The sequence below is a fragment of the Pipistrellus hanaki genome (assembly GCF_964339955.1).
Source record: "Pipistrellus hanaki genome assembly, chromosome: 15".
Taxonomy (NCBI): Eukaryota; Metazoa; Chordata; class Mammalia; order Chiroptera; family Vespertilionidae; genus Pipistrellus; species Pipistrellus hanaki.
The window spans coordinates 26,995,488-27,014,851 of record NC_140517.1 but is presented as its reverse complement, the minus strand read 5'-3'; the positions used below and the strand labels follow the sequence as shown (position 1 = coordinate 27,014,851).

General features: G+C 43.2%; 1 protein-coding gene across 4 annotated transcripts in view; it reads right to left on the bottom strand.

Moving 5' to 3' along the window:
* Nucleotides 1-19,364, bottom strand: part of ZC3H18 (zinc finger CCCH-type containing 18) — a 69,387-nt gene that overhangs the window by 46,677 nt on the left and 3,346 nt on the right. For 2 of the 4 annotated variants that reach the window (XM_084905032.1, XM_084905033.1), the window contains exons 2-4: nucleotides 13,540-14,138; nucleotides 2,164-2,248; nucleotides 1,307-1,378 (exon numbers count right to left, since the gene is read on the bottom strand). In XM_084905032.1, the coding sequence (XP_084761158.1) occupies nucleotides 1,307-1,378; nucleotides 2,164-2,248; nucleotides 13,540-14,124 (742 nt within the window). In that variant the 5' untranslated portion in view covers nucleotides 14,125-14,138. The remainder of the gene's footprint in view (nucleotides 1-1,306; nucleotides 1,379-2,163; nucleotides 2,249-13,539; nucleotides 14,139-19,364) is intronic. The other 2 variants (XM_084905034.1, XM_084905035.1) reach the window with 1 other exon arrangement.

The window sequence follows — 19,364 nt, the reverse complement described above, 5'->3', positions numbered from 1 at the left end:
AAAAGCAGGAGCTTTTCTAGAACACTAAAAAAAATTTAAATAAATAAATAAATAAATAAACCATTTCCTTAGAATTCTCCGTAGAATAAACAAATAGTATAGGAAGAAAGGTAAATATATTTTAAAAAATATTCCTGTACAAGTTATTGATCATGCTCAACTAAGCTGTAAAAAGGCTGCTTGCCACTAGCTTCAGATTTTTCTACTGCAGAAAGCCTTACCACTGGTCTCATTCCTTGAAATCCAAACTGAGCACTCAGTCTGACCCTGGAGGAACCCCGCTCCTATTCTGAGGTGACCTGTGGCATCCATGGAGATGGGGTCCCGTCCTTGTCCATCGGGAATCTCCTCATGATGCTGATCTGCAGTTCCAGCAACAACTTCATTTGTATGCATGCTTTTCTCACTAAGTTCTGGAAACTACTCCAGTTTGTGACCCCAGCACCAGTCTCTGTGGCATGAATGGTGGATACTGCTTCCCCCTCTGTGGGAGCCTCTGGCTAGTTCTAACCTGTTGGCCAGGCTTCTGACCCTCACTTGTGAACAGTGCTAATTGGAAATGACTGCAACTATATTTATGCTGTGTGTACAAATTTGCTCCACTGTTTTAATCTAGCAATTTCTGAGATATATAGTGACATTTTTTTCTCAAATCATTATGGAAAGGTGGTATTCTGCTTAAGTTTGTTTTCTGAAATAGATATTTCATATACTTTCTAAAATGTATTGCACTTCATATACTTTATCTTAGGGTGGCTTATCTTAGGGTGGCTCTGCTGCTCATGATATAACGTCTGCTCTACAGTACATGGCTGTGCTGGCTGTCTCCCCTTGGGCATGGTAGAGCCGATCACATACAGACGAATCAAACTGTTTTCTGCTTGGCAGAAACAATAAACATGTAAATAGTACAGGCCAAGTGCACATTCCCTGAGGTGCAAGGTGACCTGGGTCCAGAGAGCTCTGGTCCCTCAGCTTCCATGCATCCCCATCACCAGGTCATCCCTCATTGTTAGGGAAAGGATGGGGTCGTTCAAGGGCCACGGGAAGTGCAGAGCTGCCTCTCCATGAGATGGAACTCTACTGTGCCCCTGCAATCCCACCATCCCTGTGCGGTCAGCACACAGCTCCCTCGAGCTTCATCGATGCCTTTAGTTATTAAGGCTCACAACAGCTCTCTGCCCCTGCAAGCCTCCCCTTCCTTTTCGCTTCACAGTAGTACTTTGGGTCCAAGAGAAAGCAGTCTGGCCTCTGGAGCAGGAGGACTTTGAGGGACTGAAGAGAGTGAATATTATATATTTTGTACCTTTAACCTGGTCTCTGAATGGTATGGAATTTGATATTGGTGGAAGAAGAGTGGATAATGGAGTCACAACATCTGGAAAAGAAGTACAGGAAGCTCTTGTGAACTTTAGATGGCACATGCAGGCTGGGTCAGTGAGCAAAGTCAAGGGTCAGAGTAAAATTAAGAGAAAAGCATCTTCCTACCTATCCAAGGAAAACGCTAAATTATAAAACATACCCAAACTACTGCTGCATATCAAAGAAACCTTAAGAATGGAAAGTCTCATTTCCATTTCCAAAACTCCCAAGACTTTAGTCCAGACTTTTCAACAAGATTTTATCATATTGCCACCTGTTACTGCTTCTTGAATCACACCATTTACTTGTCAGAAGAGAGAGAGAGCCTTGCTGCTTTCAGGGGCCACCCCTTTGCTATTTAGAAATCCATTTCAAATGAAGTATATACTTCTAATACATCCTGCGGAAGAATGGTAATTTTCCTTACAGAGGTGGGGAAATGTCAAAACTGGTACTTACGGCTTGGCCTTATAAATAGAACCACTGAGAAAAATAATTGATACTGTCTACATTAAAGTCATGGGTCTGTTATAAACAACTGGGTTTGGAATCACAAGTGTAAAAATAACTAGGCTGGCTCCCCTCTAAGTTAGTCATTCAAGTGATTAAAGGACAAATAAAAGAATCGATTGTTTCACATCAATACTACCACTATTGCCACCAAACTGTCATACTCTGGCCCTAGGAATAGCCAAACACAGGCTCGAGGGCACTCGACAAGGCTGAACCATCACTACAGTCCTAGAAAAAGCTGAGGCCACACAAATGGGCCATGCAAAGGCCCCTCACTCTGACAATTACCTTTCATGAAGAATCGGCAGGTGGGACGAGGCCTCACCTTCCTGTCACTGGGGTCCTTTACTTCGCCCTCTTCCAGATCATCATCCTGAAACAGAGGACAATGTGACTTGCAGAGGGAATCGTTTTAACAAGAGGGAAGAGGCAGGAGAGGTATCTAACAGCAGGCATGGTTTTCACCAAACCAGAAAGGATACTGTCATAAGACCCATGTCTGGGCCACTCACCAATTCATTCATACTCATCTTCCAAACCTCAGATTCCTCACACACAATGGGAAATCTCAAAGCTTACCTATAAGGCTGAAGAATTCCATGAAAGAACACTAAGTAAAGACACTATGAAGCATGTAACCCATGGGCCAAACCTGGGTTTTATTATATTTCTCTTAATTACCAATTCCGGGCAGGATATGGCTACATTTCAGGTTTTTAATATTTTGTACATTTAGAACAAAACATTGTATGTCCTTAAAATTCAATACTAACTTTCTCTAATCTAAAATTTTGGGGGGTGGGGAGGAGGGAAGTTAGGTGACTAAGGTTGGCAATGCCACCTAACCCGTTTTGTGAACCCACCTTTCATCTCAGATCTAGGCCCTTCTCTTTTCTTAGTCCAGAGTTCCTAATCTTGGTTTTCACACTTTAGAATAACATGGAAGCGTAACCCCAAATCCTAAAGAACAGCCACAACCTGGACCACTGCTCTGTGCCCTCCACAGCCCCCACTACCGGCGGGTCTGTCACCACTGACCTACCTGCACAGACTTCCACCTACTCCCCTTGGTCACTTATAGAATCACTTGTGCCTCTCAGATGAGACCATCCCCAACCCTCAGGGTCACCCCCAGCCCAAGTAGGTATCCAGTTGCCCTGCTGGAATCTCTGCTGGTCTGGCCAGGATGAAACTCCTCAATGCCCTATATCCCAGCCTATCTGAGAGGGCCCTAGTGTAATCAATCCAAGGGGTCCCACAGGGCAGAGTTTTAGAAGTCACTCACCCCATCTCCTATAGCACCACCATCTTCCAGAATATGACCCAGTCTCACCTGGTGAGGGGAAGCACTCCCTAACTGGTATCCCCCACATGTCTCCCAAACATCTCCCAAATGCACAGTGATCTTTTAAAACCCAAGCAGACAATATTCTTCCCTCCTCTTTTTCTTTGTTTTGTTTGCTTGTTAATCTTCATCCAAGGATTTTTTTCACGTTGATTTTTAGAGAGTGGGAGGCAGGGAGGAAGAAAGAGAGAAAAATCAATGTGAGAAGAACACATCGATTGTTTGCCTCCTGCATGCACCCTGACTGGAGCTGGGGATCCAATCTGTAACCAATCTACTTACATGCCCTTGACTGGGAATCAAACCTAAAACCCAAGGGTGAACATGCTAAAGCTCTTACCACTGAGAACACTGGCCAAGGGTTCCCTCCTCTCTTAACACACATTACTTTCAGATTGCAGCTTGAGTCCCCTTCCTCGAGGAACCCGTCTCCCTTCACAATGGGTCCCCACAGCCCCCTCCTGTAGCACTGGTCACCACCACCTTGGCCTGCCCAACGGAGCTGGAGGCTACACCACTCAGGACTGTGTCTGTCTGCTCACTATGTGCTGCTGGTCCAAGCACAGTGCTGGGATCATATTAAATGGAAAGTATTTGTTGAATGCAGAAAATACTAAAGTCAAACCCTGGATTTATGGACTATTTTAAAAAATATATTTTTATTGATTTTAGAGAGGAAGGGAGAGGGGAAAAAGAGAGAGAAATGTCAATGATAAGAGAATCATTGACTGGCTGCCTCTCTCATGCCCACAACTGGGGATCGAGCCCACAACCCAGGCATGTGCCTTTGACCAGAACTAAACCGGGACCCTTCCGTCCGCAGGCTGATGCTCTATCCACAGAGCCAAACTGGCCAGGGCTATGATGACTGTTTTTAAAGCTTAATAATAGATATATAATTTCTGCCTTGGAAATCTGAGTTATTAAAAAGAATCTTGTAACAAAAAGAACAGCCACCTGTTATATCCCATAAGAGAGCCAACAGAATGATTTTTTGAAAGATTAAATGAATTCACATTCACTTTTTTAAGGTTCCTAGAATTCACCTTATATAGTAATTGAAAATTTGTGCCCTCTGAACATCTCCCCATCTTCTCTAACTCCAGAATGATTTGTCTTAATATTTGCTTCTTATTTTCTAATAGTAATGATTACTATTCTAAAGCCTTAATGTAGTATTTCCCATGAACTCAAATTTAAGTTTTAAGCAAATTCTCTCCATTCTCATAAAAAAATACAAAGCTCTTTTGATAGGTTAGAACCCGTTCAAATCTCCCTGCTTCAGCTAGAAATTAATGCATGGAAGTGAAATAATGAGTATAGAATAATAGTTTTTCAAAGTCAGGATCACAGTATTATACTAGATCAGATTTAGAGAGATGTGTTTCTGGAAAGGCATTACTTTCAAAATTTGCAAGCGTAAAAAGAACCACCACCTACCCAACCTAAGACTGGTAAGCAGTCACATGAACCATAGGGAGTATATGCAGCTTCTAAAAACTATCAGTAAACAGACCTAGAAATGCATAGTAAAGCACACAACATAATGTCAAACCAATGAACAGAGAACACTGCCATTTAATCCCCATACTGCCAGGATAAACAAAGGGCTGTACACACTGGTTTGCTGTGTTTATGGTCTCTACTTTAACTAAAAAAACAAAAAAACAATTAATAAATCACTCAGCAATATAATATCCTGAATTTTCAACCAACCATTCATTTAACACACTACTTTTTCAAGTGATAGGTGATTAAAACGAGTTCTTAAATCTTAAAGCGTTTCATGTAAATACAACTCAAAAAAGGGATCTCTACAGACAAACTCACAATGTTCAGTTGTTTGAGGGCTGCTACATCAAGTAATGCCTGGGAATTACTTCAGGTCTCCTGATCATGTGACCTAGAGCAGAGGCAGCAGATAGCAGAGGACAAAGGAGAGGTCTTAGTGGTCCAGCCAGAAGCAAACTGGTGGGTCAATGAGAGGGACAGTGCCTGTGAAGTTCTCAGCAAACATCACCCCCAATGGCTAAAATGGTACAGATATCTAACTTGGGGGAATGTGCAAAGCCCTCTACAGTTTACAAATCTAAGGAACTTCTATGGCTCCTTGGCAAACCTCCACCAGCACTTTCTCAGGGTCAATGTGCACAGGGAACACTAACTTCAATGCCTTTATAAAATACGTATGACTGGATGAAAGGCCTTAGTTCAAATTCTGATGGCACAGCTGTGGACACATCGCTCCATATTGAGCTATGGTTTCCGAAGAACAGGGCTGCATTCAGAGAGCTCACGTGCCTTATACAAAACATGAACAGTGTGCACTTAATCAGCAATCACTATTTTAATGGAAAAATACCTCAGAGACAATGTGCCAAAATACAATTATCTCTAAGCAATGGTAGCATAAGCTGTTTTTGCTTCTTTGAGCAGGTTTTTATTTTCCTTTAAAAAAAAAAAAAAAGCCTATATATTACTCATGTAAGAACTTGTTTCCAACAGGGCAGCTTCCATAGCAATGGAAGATAAGGACATGGTCACCACAGGGCGCTGCTGTGCGGAGAAGCAGACTTGGCATATGAACACACGCACCAGAACAGAGACTTAGGCACCACCTTGACACTGTCACTCACAATCTCCTCACACCTGGATCTTGCATTTGGAAAATGGGTAACAATACAGGTCTTAATCCCTTACCCCAAAACCTCACAGACAGATGTTTTGGGAATTCAAAATGTTTTGATTTTAGCAAGGTGATATAGCATGGTCTGAAGCAGCACCTGAAGTCACAGTAATCTTTTTGTGGGGAGATGTGTCATCACAAAGGAGTAAATATAGGACCACAAACAGCCTGGCATCAGCTGTGAGGAATAAGGAAACCTTATCACTCTCAAAGCTCCTGGGCTCTCCTATGGACTGTGCCTGTGCTTACTCATGTTGCTGTGCTGACCAGGCCTTCAGGTGGCAGATTCTGCATGGGCTCTTCTGAAATGTTGTGCAGGCTTCCTAGGCTTTGGCGAGAGAACTGATACTACCCCTCACCTAAGTGAATTGGAGGACTGAACACAGGGAATGTACCACCTGAAAGTGGGCCTTTCAGACAATAAACCTTCAGCCATAGGGTAAGCTGAGGAGGACCTTTGTAAAGACAGTATACGCTGAGTGGCCAGTTATTATGATCTCTGAATGCATAATAATCTGGCCACTCAGAGTGTGTGTGTGTGTGTGTGTGTGTGTGTGTGTGTGTGTGTGTATGTGTATGTGTATGTGTATATGTATATGTATTTTGGAGGCCCAGTGCATGAATTCATGCATGGGTGGGGTCCGGCCAGCCTGGCCTGGGGGAGGGTTCATGGGTGGTTGGCTGGCCTGCCTGCTGGTTGAACTCCTGGTCAAGGGGACAATTTGCATATTAGCCTTTTATTACATAGGATATACACTGAGTGGCCAGATTATTATGCATTCAGAAATCATAATAATCTGGCCACTTAGTGCATACCCAGACATAAAAGGAACAGCTGTAATTGAATAGGAGAAAATATAAAATACCACCTGCAAAGAAAATGCTTCAAAGTATTTTTTGCATGTGCATAGATTGAGAACTAATACTTCTGACCAAGGAGTTACATGGACTATCTACTCAGGCCATGTCCTGCTCTTGGAGAGGCCATTCTACCAGTATGAGAATCTTAGATAAAAAGAACAAAATATACACACCAAGGGGATGATATACTCCAGGTGATTAAAGTTTCTATTAATTGAATGACAAGTAAGATATAAAAACAGAACCACATAAACAAGACAAGAAGATGAACAGACCACAGGTGGGAAGACATGTCTGCAAAGGTGAATCAACTACCCACGAAGGTCATTTGATCCACTCATCAAACCCAAAAAGAAGAAATGATTCTGTTGAGAGACAAACTAGAGATACATGAGAAGGGTTTATTATACAAATTTATATCACTATCAAGGAAGCTTCCGCCCTAACTGGTTTGGCTCAGTGGATAAAGTGTCGGCCTGCAGACTCAAGGGTCTCAGGTTTGATTCTGGTCAAGGGCATGTGCCTTGGTTGTGGGCACATCTCCAGTAAGGGGTGTGCAGGAGGCAGCTGATCAATGTTTCTCATCGATGTTTCTCTCTATACGTGTCTCTTCCTCTCTGTAAAAAAGCAACATATTAAAAAAAAGAAGAAGAAGAAAAAAAAGGAAGCTTCCAAGAGTAGAAAAGTTGGGGAGGGTGGGGTGACTCCTCCTGTCAGTTCACCTGTCCCAGTGACCCACAATGTAAAGTGAGAAAAGGAGGACAATGCACATAACAGAAGAGAATAGCTCCTCACTTATAGGAGGATGTGTGGCATGGCCTTCTAGACTCTTCAAACCCAACTGTTGCCAGCACAGGGCCAAACATCGAGGGAGGAGACAGAGCAGCCACATGTGCAGAAGGGGTCTTCTGAACTGTGAGCGAGTCTCTTGATTCAGCAGGTCACCTACTGTGCATGGAACCACTCAGGGGCCTCATTGAATGCATATTTCCTCCCCATAATATCCAGGTGGTTCAACCTGATAGCAGAGCTGCGCTTGAAGCCACCAGGAAAAAGCCCTCTGTAAAGTGTAGTTTCCATTAGGACCAGAAGTTACTTTTAGGAGGGATTTAAAACGAAAGGGGACCAGACCAAGGCCTGCCAGAAGTAGGCTGTTCTTGGACCCAGGTACACACCTTTGTTCCCTGCTCTGTCAGAGAAATGTAGCTGGGGCTGGGGACAGGGCATCTTGGGAAAGAAAGAGGATAGTGTACTTAGTAGGGACACAGGGCACACACTCAAGCAGAGATCGACAGGAAATGAAGGATTAGAACTGGCAGAGAGAGAGAGCAGGAAAAACGAATCAGCAATAGTCATTCTGAACTACAAGCTGATAGGTGTCTAACACTGGGTTTCCCAATGGTGGTTAGGGGTGGTGCTGGTCAGCCACAACCAGCGCTTAAACGGCCCTCTCTATGGGAATGACTCACAGTGTAAACCTTCTGTATTCTGCCACTCCACATCTCAACGGCACTCAAACTAAACGTACCCCTAAGCAACAGGTTTCTCTATTTGCTCAGAAGGCAGTTATTGGCTGCCTACAATGTGCCAGGTCCCGGGAATACTGAGAAAGCCACCCCAGTAGGTCCCAGAAGTAGGGAACTGTGTTCCTGGTTGTGGGAAGAGAGAGGTGGGAAGTGAAAGGAACAAACATACTGATGACCCAGTTAATTTAACCGTGGCAGTGCAAAAAAGGTGCCAGGTGCAACAGAGAGGCAGGGGCAGGAGGGAGAGCCTATGTTAAGGAGGCAACATTTGCACCAACACTTAAAGAATAGGGAGGATCTCAGAAAGAAGCTGGGCAACTGCAGGCCAGGTGTGCTGCTGTGAGGGCCCAAGTCACCAGTGCCTCCCCCTGGTGAGGTCTGTCTAGGCCTGAGTTGGAGGAAGACTCTGCTCTAACCTGTCATTATCCCCAGTGCATTGGGGCAAGGCTGGCACACAGTAGGGCCTACTGGCGCTGTGTCCAAGAAAACAGAACTGCAGGGGTGACTTGAGTAGGAGGCACTGGGTGGGGTGTGGGAAGGAAACCGCTTCCTGCAGCTGAAAGAAACTATGTTCTTGAGGTTTCCTCAGCAGCAGACTATTTCCACGTGTAGGGCCCCTGACAAGAGGGTGTCATACAGGGCAAAACAAGCCAAACCACTCCATCAACCATGGGATCTGAGTGGGTAAGAAACCAAACTGAATTTTTATTTCACATGCTGTTTCTAGGGGAAACTAATCTCCAGAGGATGGGTGTCTTTCAGCTCAATTCAACTCAATGTCCCACACCACCACGTCTAAGTGCAGTGGGAAAGCCCATTGGCGGGATGACGCCAAAGTCCCCTGGGACAGGCAAGGAGATACTTGACCCCATACAGCCATGGAAAGACAGAGAGTGGATAAATTTCCTCTTAAGAAGGACAAGATGGTGGTGTAGGTAAACACCTGTACTCGCTGCCTCCCATAACCACATCAAAATTACAACTAAATACAGAACAACCATCATCTAGAACCGCTGAATGGAAGTCCTATAACTAGAGAAATAAAGAAGGAAGCACATGGAGACTGGTGCAGAGGAGTGGAATGAGCTGGTCTGACACCCACATGTGCAGCTTTTTTAATTGGGAGGGAGATCTTTTCTGTGGAGGCCACTCAAAGGAGCAAGGGGTCCCAGCCCCACACCAGACACTCAGCCAGGGTCCCAGAGCTGAGAAAAGAAGTCCCTATGGGCAGAACAACTTTGGGCTGTAAAAACCAGTGTGGATTGGGGCTCAGTGACACAGAGGCTGCTGGAGACCTAGCTGTTCCTCTTAAAAAAGCTGGCACCATGAACTGAACTTATAAGGTCCTGCTTCTTCTAAGCTCCAGCACCAGGGCGAGGCTCTGGGGAACACAGACACATATGAGGAGGACTGGATTGTCTGGCATTGGAACAGGAACTCCGGGTCAGCCTTCTCTTCTCTTCACTGTTCCTATGCTGGGACTTCCCCAGTCACAGAGTTGACTGGCAGCCATTTCTATTTTCTCCACCCTGCTGATTCCCGAAGACCCTGCCTCATCCAATTTACAACCCCACCCAAGCTGTGTGTAGTGGCTTTTGTATATGAATGGATTTTAGTCACCCAGACTAAAATCTCTCAAGCTGCAGCTGGGGCAGGGAGCTGATTTTGTACCTCCCTGGAAACCCAAGAACCTATGTACCCAGCGGTTAGTACCAGACCATACCAGATTACAAATCTAGGCATCCCTAAGCAACACACTCAAGGGGCAGACTCAGTGAGCACCAAAGCCCCACTGAAGCAAGTCCTGCTCCACAAGCAAGTCCAAGTGTCTCTTGTACAAGAGTTCTCCCACTGTAGTCGCTGCTGGTCTTCACAGCCAATTGGCCTGGAGGTCAATTACTTCCAGTGTCACCAATAGCAATCAAACCTCAACTACAAGACTGTGCTCACAGCCCACAAAGGGGTGCACCTAGAGCTCCCAGCCCAGGTGACTGGGGAGGCTAAGACACTGGGCCCTATAGAATACCTACTACCCAAGGCCACTCTACCAACTCAAGGAGACATAGCAGCTTTACCTAATACACAGAAACACACACAGGGAAGCAGCCAAAATGCGGAGACAAAGAAACATGCCACAAGTGAAAGAAATGGAAGAAAGCAAATTACTGGATATAGAGTTCAAAACCACGGTTATAAGGTTATTCAAGAATGTTCTAGAAACCTAAAAAAAAAAAAAAGAAGGAAAAAAAATTAAGCATACAATGACTGAAATAAAGAATAATTTATAGAGATTCAACAGTAGACTAGAGGATTCTGAAAATCAAACCAATAATTTGAAATACGAGTAAGCAAAGAACACCCAAGCAGAAAAGCAAAAAGCAAAAAAAAATCCAAAAATATGAAGACAGTGTAAGGAGCCTTTGGGACAACTTCAAACATACCAACATTGACATTATGGGGATATAAGAAGAGAGAAACCAAGATATTGAAAACCTACCTGAAGAAATGACAGAAAACTTCCCCTACCTGGTGAAAGAAATAGATTTACAAATGCAGGAAGGGCAGAGTCCCAAACAAGAGAAATCCAAAGAGGACCACACCAAGACACATCATAATTAAAATGCCAAGAGCTAAAGACAAAGAGAGAATCTTAAAAGCAGCAAGAGAAAAGCAGTTGGTTATATAGAAGCTCATTCGACTGTCAGCTGATTTTTCAACAGAAACTATGCAGGCCAGAAAGGAGTGGTAAGAAATATTCAAAGTGATGAACAGCAAGATCTACCACCTAGATTACTCTACCCAGCAAAGCTATCATTTAGAATGGAAATTCAGATAAAGAGCTTCACAGACAAGAAAAAGCTAAAGAAGTTCATCACCACAAAACCAGTATTATATGAAATGCTGAAGGGTATTCTTTAAAAAGAGGAAGAGAAAAAAAAAAAAAAAAGAAAAAGATAAAAAATATGAACAAAATGGCAACTAATACGTACCTATCAACAACTGAATCTAAAAATCAAAATAAAGGAATAAGAAATCTAATAAACAGAATAAACTGGTGAATAAAATAGAATGAGAGGCATGGATATGGAACAGACTGATAATTCTCAGAGGGAAGGGGAGTGAGGGGGCGGGAAGAGATTAAACAAAAATCTTATATGCATACTAGAGGCCCGGTGCATGAATTCATGGATGGGTAGGGTCCCTTGGCCTGGCGGGAGACTGGGACTGATCTGGGCCATCTCACCCAGTCCCAACTGGGGCCAATCAGGGCTGGCCAGCTGGGGAAAGGACTGCAGGGAGGTTAGCTGTCTGTGGGAGATTGGCTGTGGGGGCGCACTGACCACCCAGCTGACCAGCCAGAGAGGGACTGTGGGAAGTTGGCGAGCCACGGGAGGTTGGCTGTGGTAGCACACTGATTACCAGGGGGCAGTTCCTGTGTTGTATCTGATCCCTGGTAGTCAGTGCAAATTATAGAGACAAGTCAACTGGTTGTTTGGTCGACTGGTCTCAAGGTCACTTAGGCTTTTATATACATAGATAGATAGATAGATAGATAGATAGATAGATATGCATTACTTATGGACACAAGACAATAGGGTGACGAAGGCCTGGGGCAAGAATTGGGTGGATGGGGGCAATGGGGGGGAGAGGGAAGAAGAGGGACATCTGTAATAATCTCAACAATAAAATTTTTTTTTTTAAAAAGGACTTATTCAACAGTTGAAGCAAGGTGAGTTCATGACTGGTCCTCTCTTAATGGGAAATGAACTGTCCAGAACCCTTAGGCCTCTATCTGGAGCTCTCCAACATTCCCTAGTGGCTAAAACACCAAATTCACAAGAAATCTCAACCAACAACCATTTTCGGGTCAAAATTTCATCCAAATTGATTGAGTGTCATGACACCATGTTTCCCTTTGCCAACCCTGTGACAGAGCTGAACTTTTCCAAAGTGGAAGGGAAGCCTAGCTGGCAAAACCTAAGGGAACCTGCATGATAATGTTCCAACAACACCCTTTTAAATAAGGTAATAACCCTGGCCAGGCGGTTCAGTTAGTTGGACGATCGTCCTGTACATGAAAGAATTGTGGGTTATATTCCCAGCCAAGGGCACCTACTTGGGTTGTGGGTTCAATCCCTGTTGAGGCATGTGAGGAAGGCAGCTGAATCCATGTTTCTTTCTCCCTTCCTCTCTCTCTAAAAATCAGTGAACATGTCCTCGGGTGAAGATGAAAATAAAATATATTAAACAAAGTTGATAAAAAAAAAAAAAGATCTAAAATTCTAAGCTTATAACCCCACACATACCCTGTAAAGTTCTGTTCTTATGAACTAAAGTCAGAAAAGCAATGTCTAAAACCCTCAAATTCACTAAGCACACCATGGTCACCACCACAAGCTATTAGAGAAGTGTGGTACTTACAGTAAACCTGTGGTTAAGTATTTAACTAGTAACCTTTTCCCTCCCAATACAAAACATTTCTGAGAGATATTCTACACACCTTTAACTGTGATGACTCTCAGATAATCAGAATTTCCTTCCCTGGGGAACTTTAAAAACTCTGATTATTTGCTCTGACCCTCAAGAACCTGATTAGGACTGCAGATTCATGATGGTTTTGGTAGAATTCAACTCAACTAGGATTTAAAGATAGCAAAGATAAAAGGAGAAATTATCTATCCACTTGTCAAAAAAAAAAAAAAAAAATCCAAAACTGCCCTGGTTGATTTGGCTCAGTGGATAGAGTGTCATCCAATGGACTGAAGGGTCATGGGTTCGATTCTGATCAAGGGTACATGCCTGGGTTGCGGGCTTGATCCCCAGTGGGGGGTGTGCAGAAGGCAGTCAATCAATGATACTCTCTCATCATTGATGTTTCTATATTTCTCTCCCTCTCCCTTCTTCTCTGAAATAAATAATAATTAAAAAATTTGGGCCAGGCATTCTAATATAATAGCACCAGATAGAGGAATGAGGGTCCATGGAAATTCTGCCAGCTACCAACAGGCAGAAGTTTTCTGAATCTAGACCACTTCTCTTATTTAGCACTTCCTAATTACCATGGCGACTGCTCCCAGACAATCCTCTCATTTTCCTGCACTCCTCCATCCCACCTCCTTGTTCTGAAATGAGGTTAAGTTAATCCTATGAAGAGCTCTCCCCCTGGCACCAGGCCAAGGTGTGGTTGGTGGCAAGAAGTCCTTCTGGGCACTATCTACATGCATATGCACCCCAGGGATACTCACGTCAATCTCCCCATCATCAATCTCTCCATCGTCATCCTCTTTTTTTTTCTCCTTGGCAGCCTCCAGGGGCTCCTTTTCTTCCACACTGTGGACATCAACCTTTCCCTTCTCCTCGGGAGCTCCTTCTCCCTTCTCCTCATCATCTTCTGCCCCAGCCTTTTCTGCTTCATCCTCCTGCCCAGCAGGGGCTGCCTCTTCGGGAACCTCCTCATCATAGTCTAACTCATGCTCATCCAGTTCCCTGGTGACCGAGGAGGCCTCATCCCTCAGGTCACTTGTGCGGTCTTCTTCCCCCCCATCTCCTTCCTCTGCATGAGGGGGGCTCGTAGGGCCCCTGTTCAGCTCCTGAGGCTCAGAGTCCTGGTCCTGATCCTCTTCATCAGAGCGACTTTCCTCTTCCTCTTGGCTCAGTCCCAGGGCAGCATTTTCCTCATCCTCCAAATCAGAAGCCTTCCCTGCAGCTTTGTCCAAATCCTGATCAGACCCACTTTCTCTCAGAATGTCATCTTCCGAGAGCCCTTGATGCTCCTCTTCTTCGTCCTCTGGAGAGCGAGGGTCCCGTTCAGGGCTCTCAGCCACATCCATCGGTACACACAGTTCTGGGAGAGGGACGGGGGTGGAGAGAGAACATGAATTTATATAATTTATGAAAATGTAAAGTGACTCTTGCCCTGGTTCTCCTGGCCCCACACTTACTCCTGACCTGCAGGGGGTACCAGGATCTGCATTTTGCTTAGTCCTGCACAAGTCCTCCAAACCACCTAGTTCCCACTTCACAGATCACTACTGTTAGCTGTTCTACCACACACAGCATCTTCACAAGGGTGAACTGTGCTTGCTAAGCTGTGTGCTAAGTATCTCACACCTGCATCAGTCTGGCAGAAAAGCACCTGGTGTACCTCTTCTCACTAGTGCAACTCAAACAGTTAATAGAAAGTATAGAAAATGAGTGATAAGATATGCATTGCAAGGGGATAGATAGCCTTTTGGATTCTTAGAGTACTGATGAAATTCAGGAAAATGTAATTATGGAATAAGGCAGCAAAATTGAAGACATGCATCTAACCATTTTTTTGGAGTCATCCTGAAGGGTCTAGAACAGAAACCTGGCTTATCTTTAAGAGTCCCCAGGTTGTATGCTGTCTTCTGTTCCTAAATGCAAGTCTCTAAATATGGCCTTGATTTCTTTATCAGATAGATACACTTGGCATGATCTTGGGCCTCACCAGACCTATATGTTGGAGTTGCCAATGGAAGCCCCAGAAGAAGGCATTCATGTACCCTGTGATTCTCACAGGAAAGTAAAGACCACTATGTTTTAGAAAAGAACTCTGGCAGAACATTTTATATATTTACGTACAGTTGACTCTTGAATAACATGGTTTTGAACTGCAAGGGTCTGATTATATGTTTTTAATTGGCCCATGGAGTTCAAACCCACACTATTCAGGGGTTAATTCTGCAGTTGGGAGTCTGGGCATATAAAGGGTCGACTGTAGTTATCACTGCTTTTAGACTGCTCAGGAGGTCAGCACTCCTGATCCTAAAGTTGTTCAAGGGTTAACTGTAGATTCTGTAAAAAGACCAACTTGTCATTTTTAGATTTCATTTCTATTTTACTAATCTATAATAGATTTAATTACAAAGTGAATATTTTCTGGTTTTTCCCACTGCAATGTACAAAGATAGTACACTGTTCCATTTTTGTTAAAACATATTTTTATTGAGAAGGAAGAGGGAGAGAAACATTGATGAGAGAAGAACATCATTATCAGCTGCCTCCTGTACACCCCCTAATGGGGATCAAGCCCACAACCTGGGCAAGTGCCCTGACTGGGAATCAAACCAGCAATTTCTTGGTTCCTGGGATTGATGCTAAACTGCTGAGCCATACTGCCGGGCAGTTCCATTTGTTTTAAACACAGATTATACAAGGTAGAGTAAGATTGTGAGTTCATGACACCAAAACCAAACAATCTATAAGCAAACACCATTCACCAATGAAAGGTGTAGCAAGTCACCACCACTGAGTTAGTTTGAAATATTAGTAATAGTGAAAAGTTAAATGGTCACTTGATTATTCAAATTTTTAATTTAAAATAATATATGGCCCAGCCAGCGTGTCAACCTATGAACCAGGAGATTATGGTTTGATTCCCAGACAGGGAACATGTCTGGGACATGCAGGAGGCAGCAGATCAATGATTCTCTCTCTCCCCCTCCCTTCATCTCTGAAATCAATTAAAAAAAAAAAATGTATGTCACAGCCATGCTGCTTGACATCTCAGCAAGATCTGGAAACATCCCACATAATAAAAGGCTAATATGCAAATTACCAAACTGTGGAATGACTGGTCACTATGATGCATGATAACCACCAGGGGGCAGACACTCAATGCAGGAGCTGTTCCCTGGTGGTCAATCAACTCCTACAGGGGGAGCACTGCTCAGCCAGAAGCCGGGCTCACAGCTGGTGAGCACAGCAGCAGTGTTGGGAGCCTCTCCCGCCTCCATGGCAATACTAAGGATGTCCAACTGATGGCTCAGGCTCAAGTCATCAGTTGGATATCCCCCCAGGTCTCCCAGACTGCGAGAGGGCACAGGCCACTAAGTGCACAAACTTCATGCACCGGGCCTCTAGTACACACAAAATTAAATATGTAATTATTTTATATAATGACATAACTATACCTACAGTTGTTTTTCTAGGAGTTATTTTTTTTGTGTGTGCATTTATCAAGAAAATCTTCTATTGCTTTTCTAAAAAAAATCTATTGTTGAGAGTATTACAGATACGCCCCTCTTTTTCCCCCTTTTGGACTGATAATGTAAATCATAATTTAGCACACTTTAGGATAAATCACTTATAATTCATCACTTTATAAATAAAGTGGTTAGCAGTAAGAGAAATTTATGAACCAATCAATTCATTCAGTCATTTAAATATATAGTTTTGAAAATGATTCCATTTTTAGTCTTCAAACTACACTACCTAGAGGTAGAACTTTGCAAAAATTATTTAAAAATTAGTCCTTGTATGATATAGTCTGCTGAAAATAAAAATTCAAGACTACTGCCAAAACCGGTTTGGCTCAGTGGTAGAGCGTCTGTCTGCGGACTGAAAGGTCCCAGGTTTGATTCCAGTCAAGGGCATGTACATTGGTTGCGGGAACATCCCCAGTAGGGGGTGTGTAAGAGGTAGCTGGTTGATGTTTCTCTCTCATCGACATTTCTAGCTCTCTATCTCTCTCCCTTCCTCTCTGTAAAAAAATCAATAAAATATATATTAAAAAAAAAAAAAAAAAAGACTACTCCTGTGACTTCCTGGTCTCCTTGTGCAGGAAGAGCCTGTCATTGCACATAGCACACTTCTATAGTCCAGGGCATCAGCAGAGATGAGAAAGATACCAAAGACAGGGCTGCTGTTAAAGGCCCCTATACTCTTAACTGTTCCAGACAGAGAATGCGGGGAGTTATAGCAATAAGCCAAGGGCCACTGGCAAACAGGCAGCTGGTACCTTGGTTAATTATATTAATAAAATACATAAGATTTTCCTTTGTGCATAATACCCTATGCCAGTGGTCGGCAAACTCATTAGTCAACAGAGCCAAATATCAACAGTACAATGACAGAAATTTCTTTTGAGAGCCAAATTTTTTAAACTTAAACTTCTTCTAATGCCACTTCTTCAAAGTAGACTCTCCCAGGGCATGGTATTTTGTGGAAGAGCCACACTCAAGGGGCCAAAGAGCCGCATGTGGCTCTAGAGCTACGGTTTGCCGACCACTGCCCTATGCCTATCTCTGTATACATTTTATTACATTGTATATAAGAAATCTTCACAGAAGGGCAGGGACTTTCATCTCCCCAGCTGCTTAAGCTAGCACCTGGTACCTTGTAGGCAGGCAGTCATATGAAACTGATTACTGAACCTATATACATCACTACTTGAAACCAAATCCTGATTTTCATACTTTATAGTCTAGTGGCAACCTTGACACAAAGCTACCTCCTAATCAACCAAAATTGAATGTCCTTTCAAACTGGTTTCTTAAAAAATATCACACAACTAAGAGTCTGAAGAACTTCCTCCCACCTTGCAACATACTATCTGTTCATAGCCACAAACTCTCATTACCTACAACAGCCCTCTTTCTGGGCCCAGGTGCAAATTGGTTTGTTTTGGTTTCATTGTTTGATTAGATCCAACCCAAATTGCTTTTTACCTTAGAATAAGAAATGGGAGGGGGGGGGGGGGGAAGAGGGCCAAACTTCAAATAATCTAAGAAGTGAGCAAGTAACATGGAACATTTATCTGTTGGTATACTGTATCTTTGTGGGGGTACATGGGCTAGTGCAAACAGTGTGCACTTCTTTTTTTTTTTTTAAATATATTTTATTGATTTTGTACAGAGAGGAAGGGAGAGAGATAGAAAGCTAGAACCATCGTTGAGAGAGAGTCATCAATCAGCTGCCTCTTACACACCCCCCACTGGGGATATGCCCGCAACCAAGGTACATGCCCTTGACCGGAATCGGACCCGGGTCCCTTCAGTCCCCAAGCCGACGCTCTATCCATTGAGCCAAACCGGTCTCGGCCAGTGTGCACTTCTGAGTCAGAACTTGAACCCCCAACTCTATTTGCTTCCAAGCTTTAACGATCTTGGGGGAAATTATGTAAACTCGACAGATCTGTTTCTTCATCTCAAATATGGGGATAACGGTATCTACTATACAAGACCATTGGAACAATTAGATGACATGAGCCTGATAATGTGCCTCGCACATTTTTCTTCTTCTTAATCCTCACCCAAGGATATGTTTTTAATTGATTTTTTTTTTTTTTTTTCCAGAGAGGAAGGGAGAGAGAGAAAGAAACACTCATGTGAGAAACATCGATTGGTTGGATTGGTTGCCTCCAATATGCAATCAGACCAGGAATTGAACTCCCAAACTTTTTGTATATGGGACAACACTCCAACTGAGCCATCCAGCCAGGACTGCCCAGCATGTTTTAATTTAAACTGAATGTGAAGGTGAGTAAAGGCAATCCTCAACTTCCAATAGTAATACCCCTGTCAGGTTCAGTTCACGTCTCTTGCACTCAGTAGTAATTCATTCACTATTTCATGCAGCAAATAACCTATCTACTTAATGCAAGACTAGATTACTAAAAAAAACCTTCTGCAAAAATTCAACAGCTACCACTATCCACTGAGAGATCACTACTCTGTGTCAGGAGTTTGATCAATTTCCTCACATCAACCTTCCAAATAAGTGATGGTCCCCTTCATAGGTAAGGAAACCAAGGCTATATAGCCACTGAATGGTTATCCACAGACTCAACTTAGAGCTGCACCTCAAGCAAGTACTGTCCCAGCTCCCTAGACTCTGCAGCAAATGAGCTTCAGCTCCCTGCCTGGGAACTAACCCCCATTTTCTGCCATTATTCCTATAGGAAAACGGAACCTGAGTTCCAAACTGATTTTATAAATTCTTTTTTGGAACACAGCTCATCCATTAGCTGTGGACTTCTACTGCACCAGTAGATTTTGCCTACTTTTCTTTTCTCCCTTCTACAGTTTTGTGCTGATCCAACTATACTCCTATCTTAGCCCTTATTGAAGCAAAACACACCTTTTCATATAAAAGTAAAAGTTAACATATTGATCCAGACTACTAGTTTAAAAAATAGTGATGATCATATGGAGGTCCAATCTATGACACCATTGTATGATTTTAAACTTGGCTGAAGTTTGAATCTTAGATACTTAAACTAAATAGGTATGTCCTCCACAGTTTGAATTATAGAAATTACTTCAAT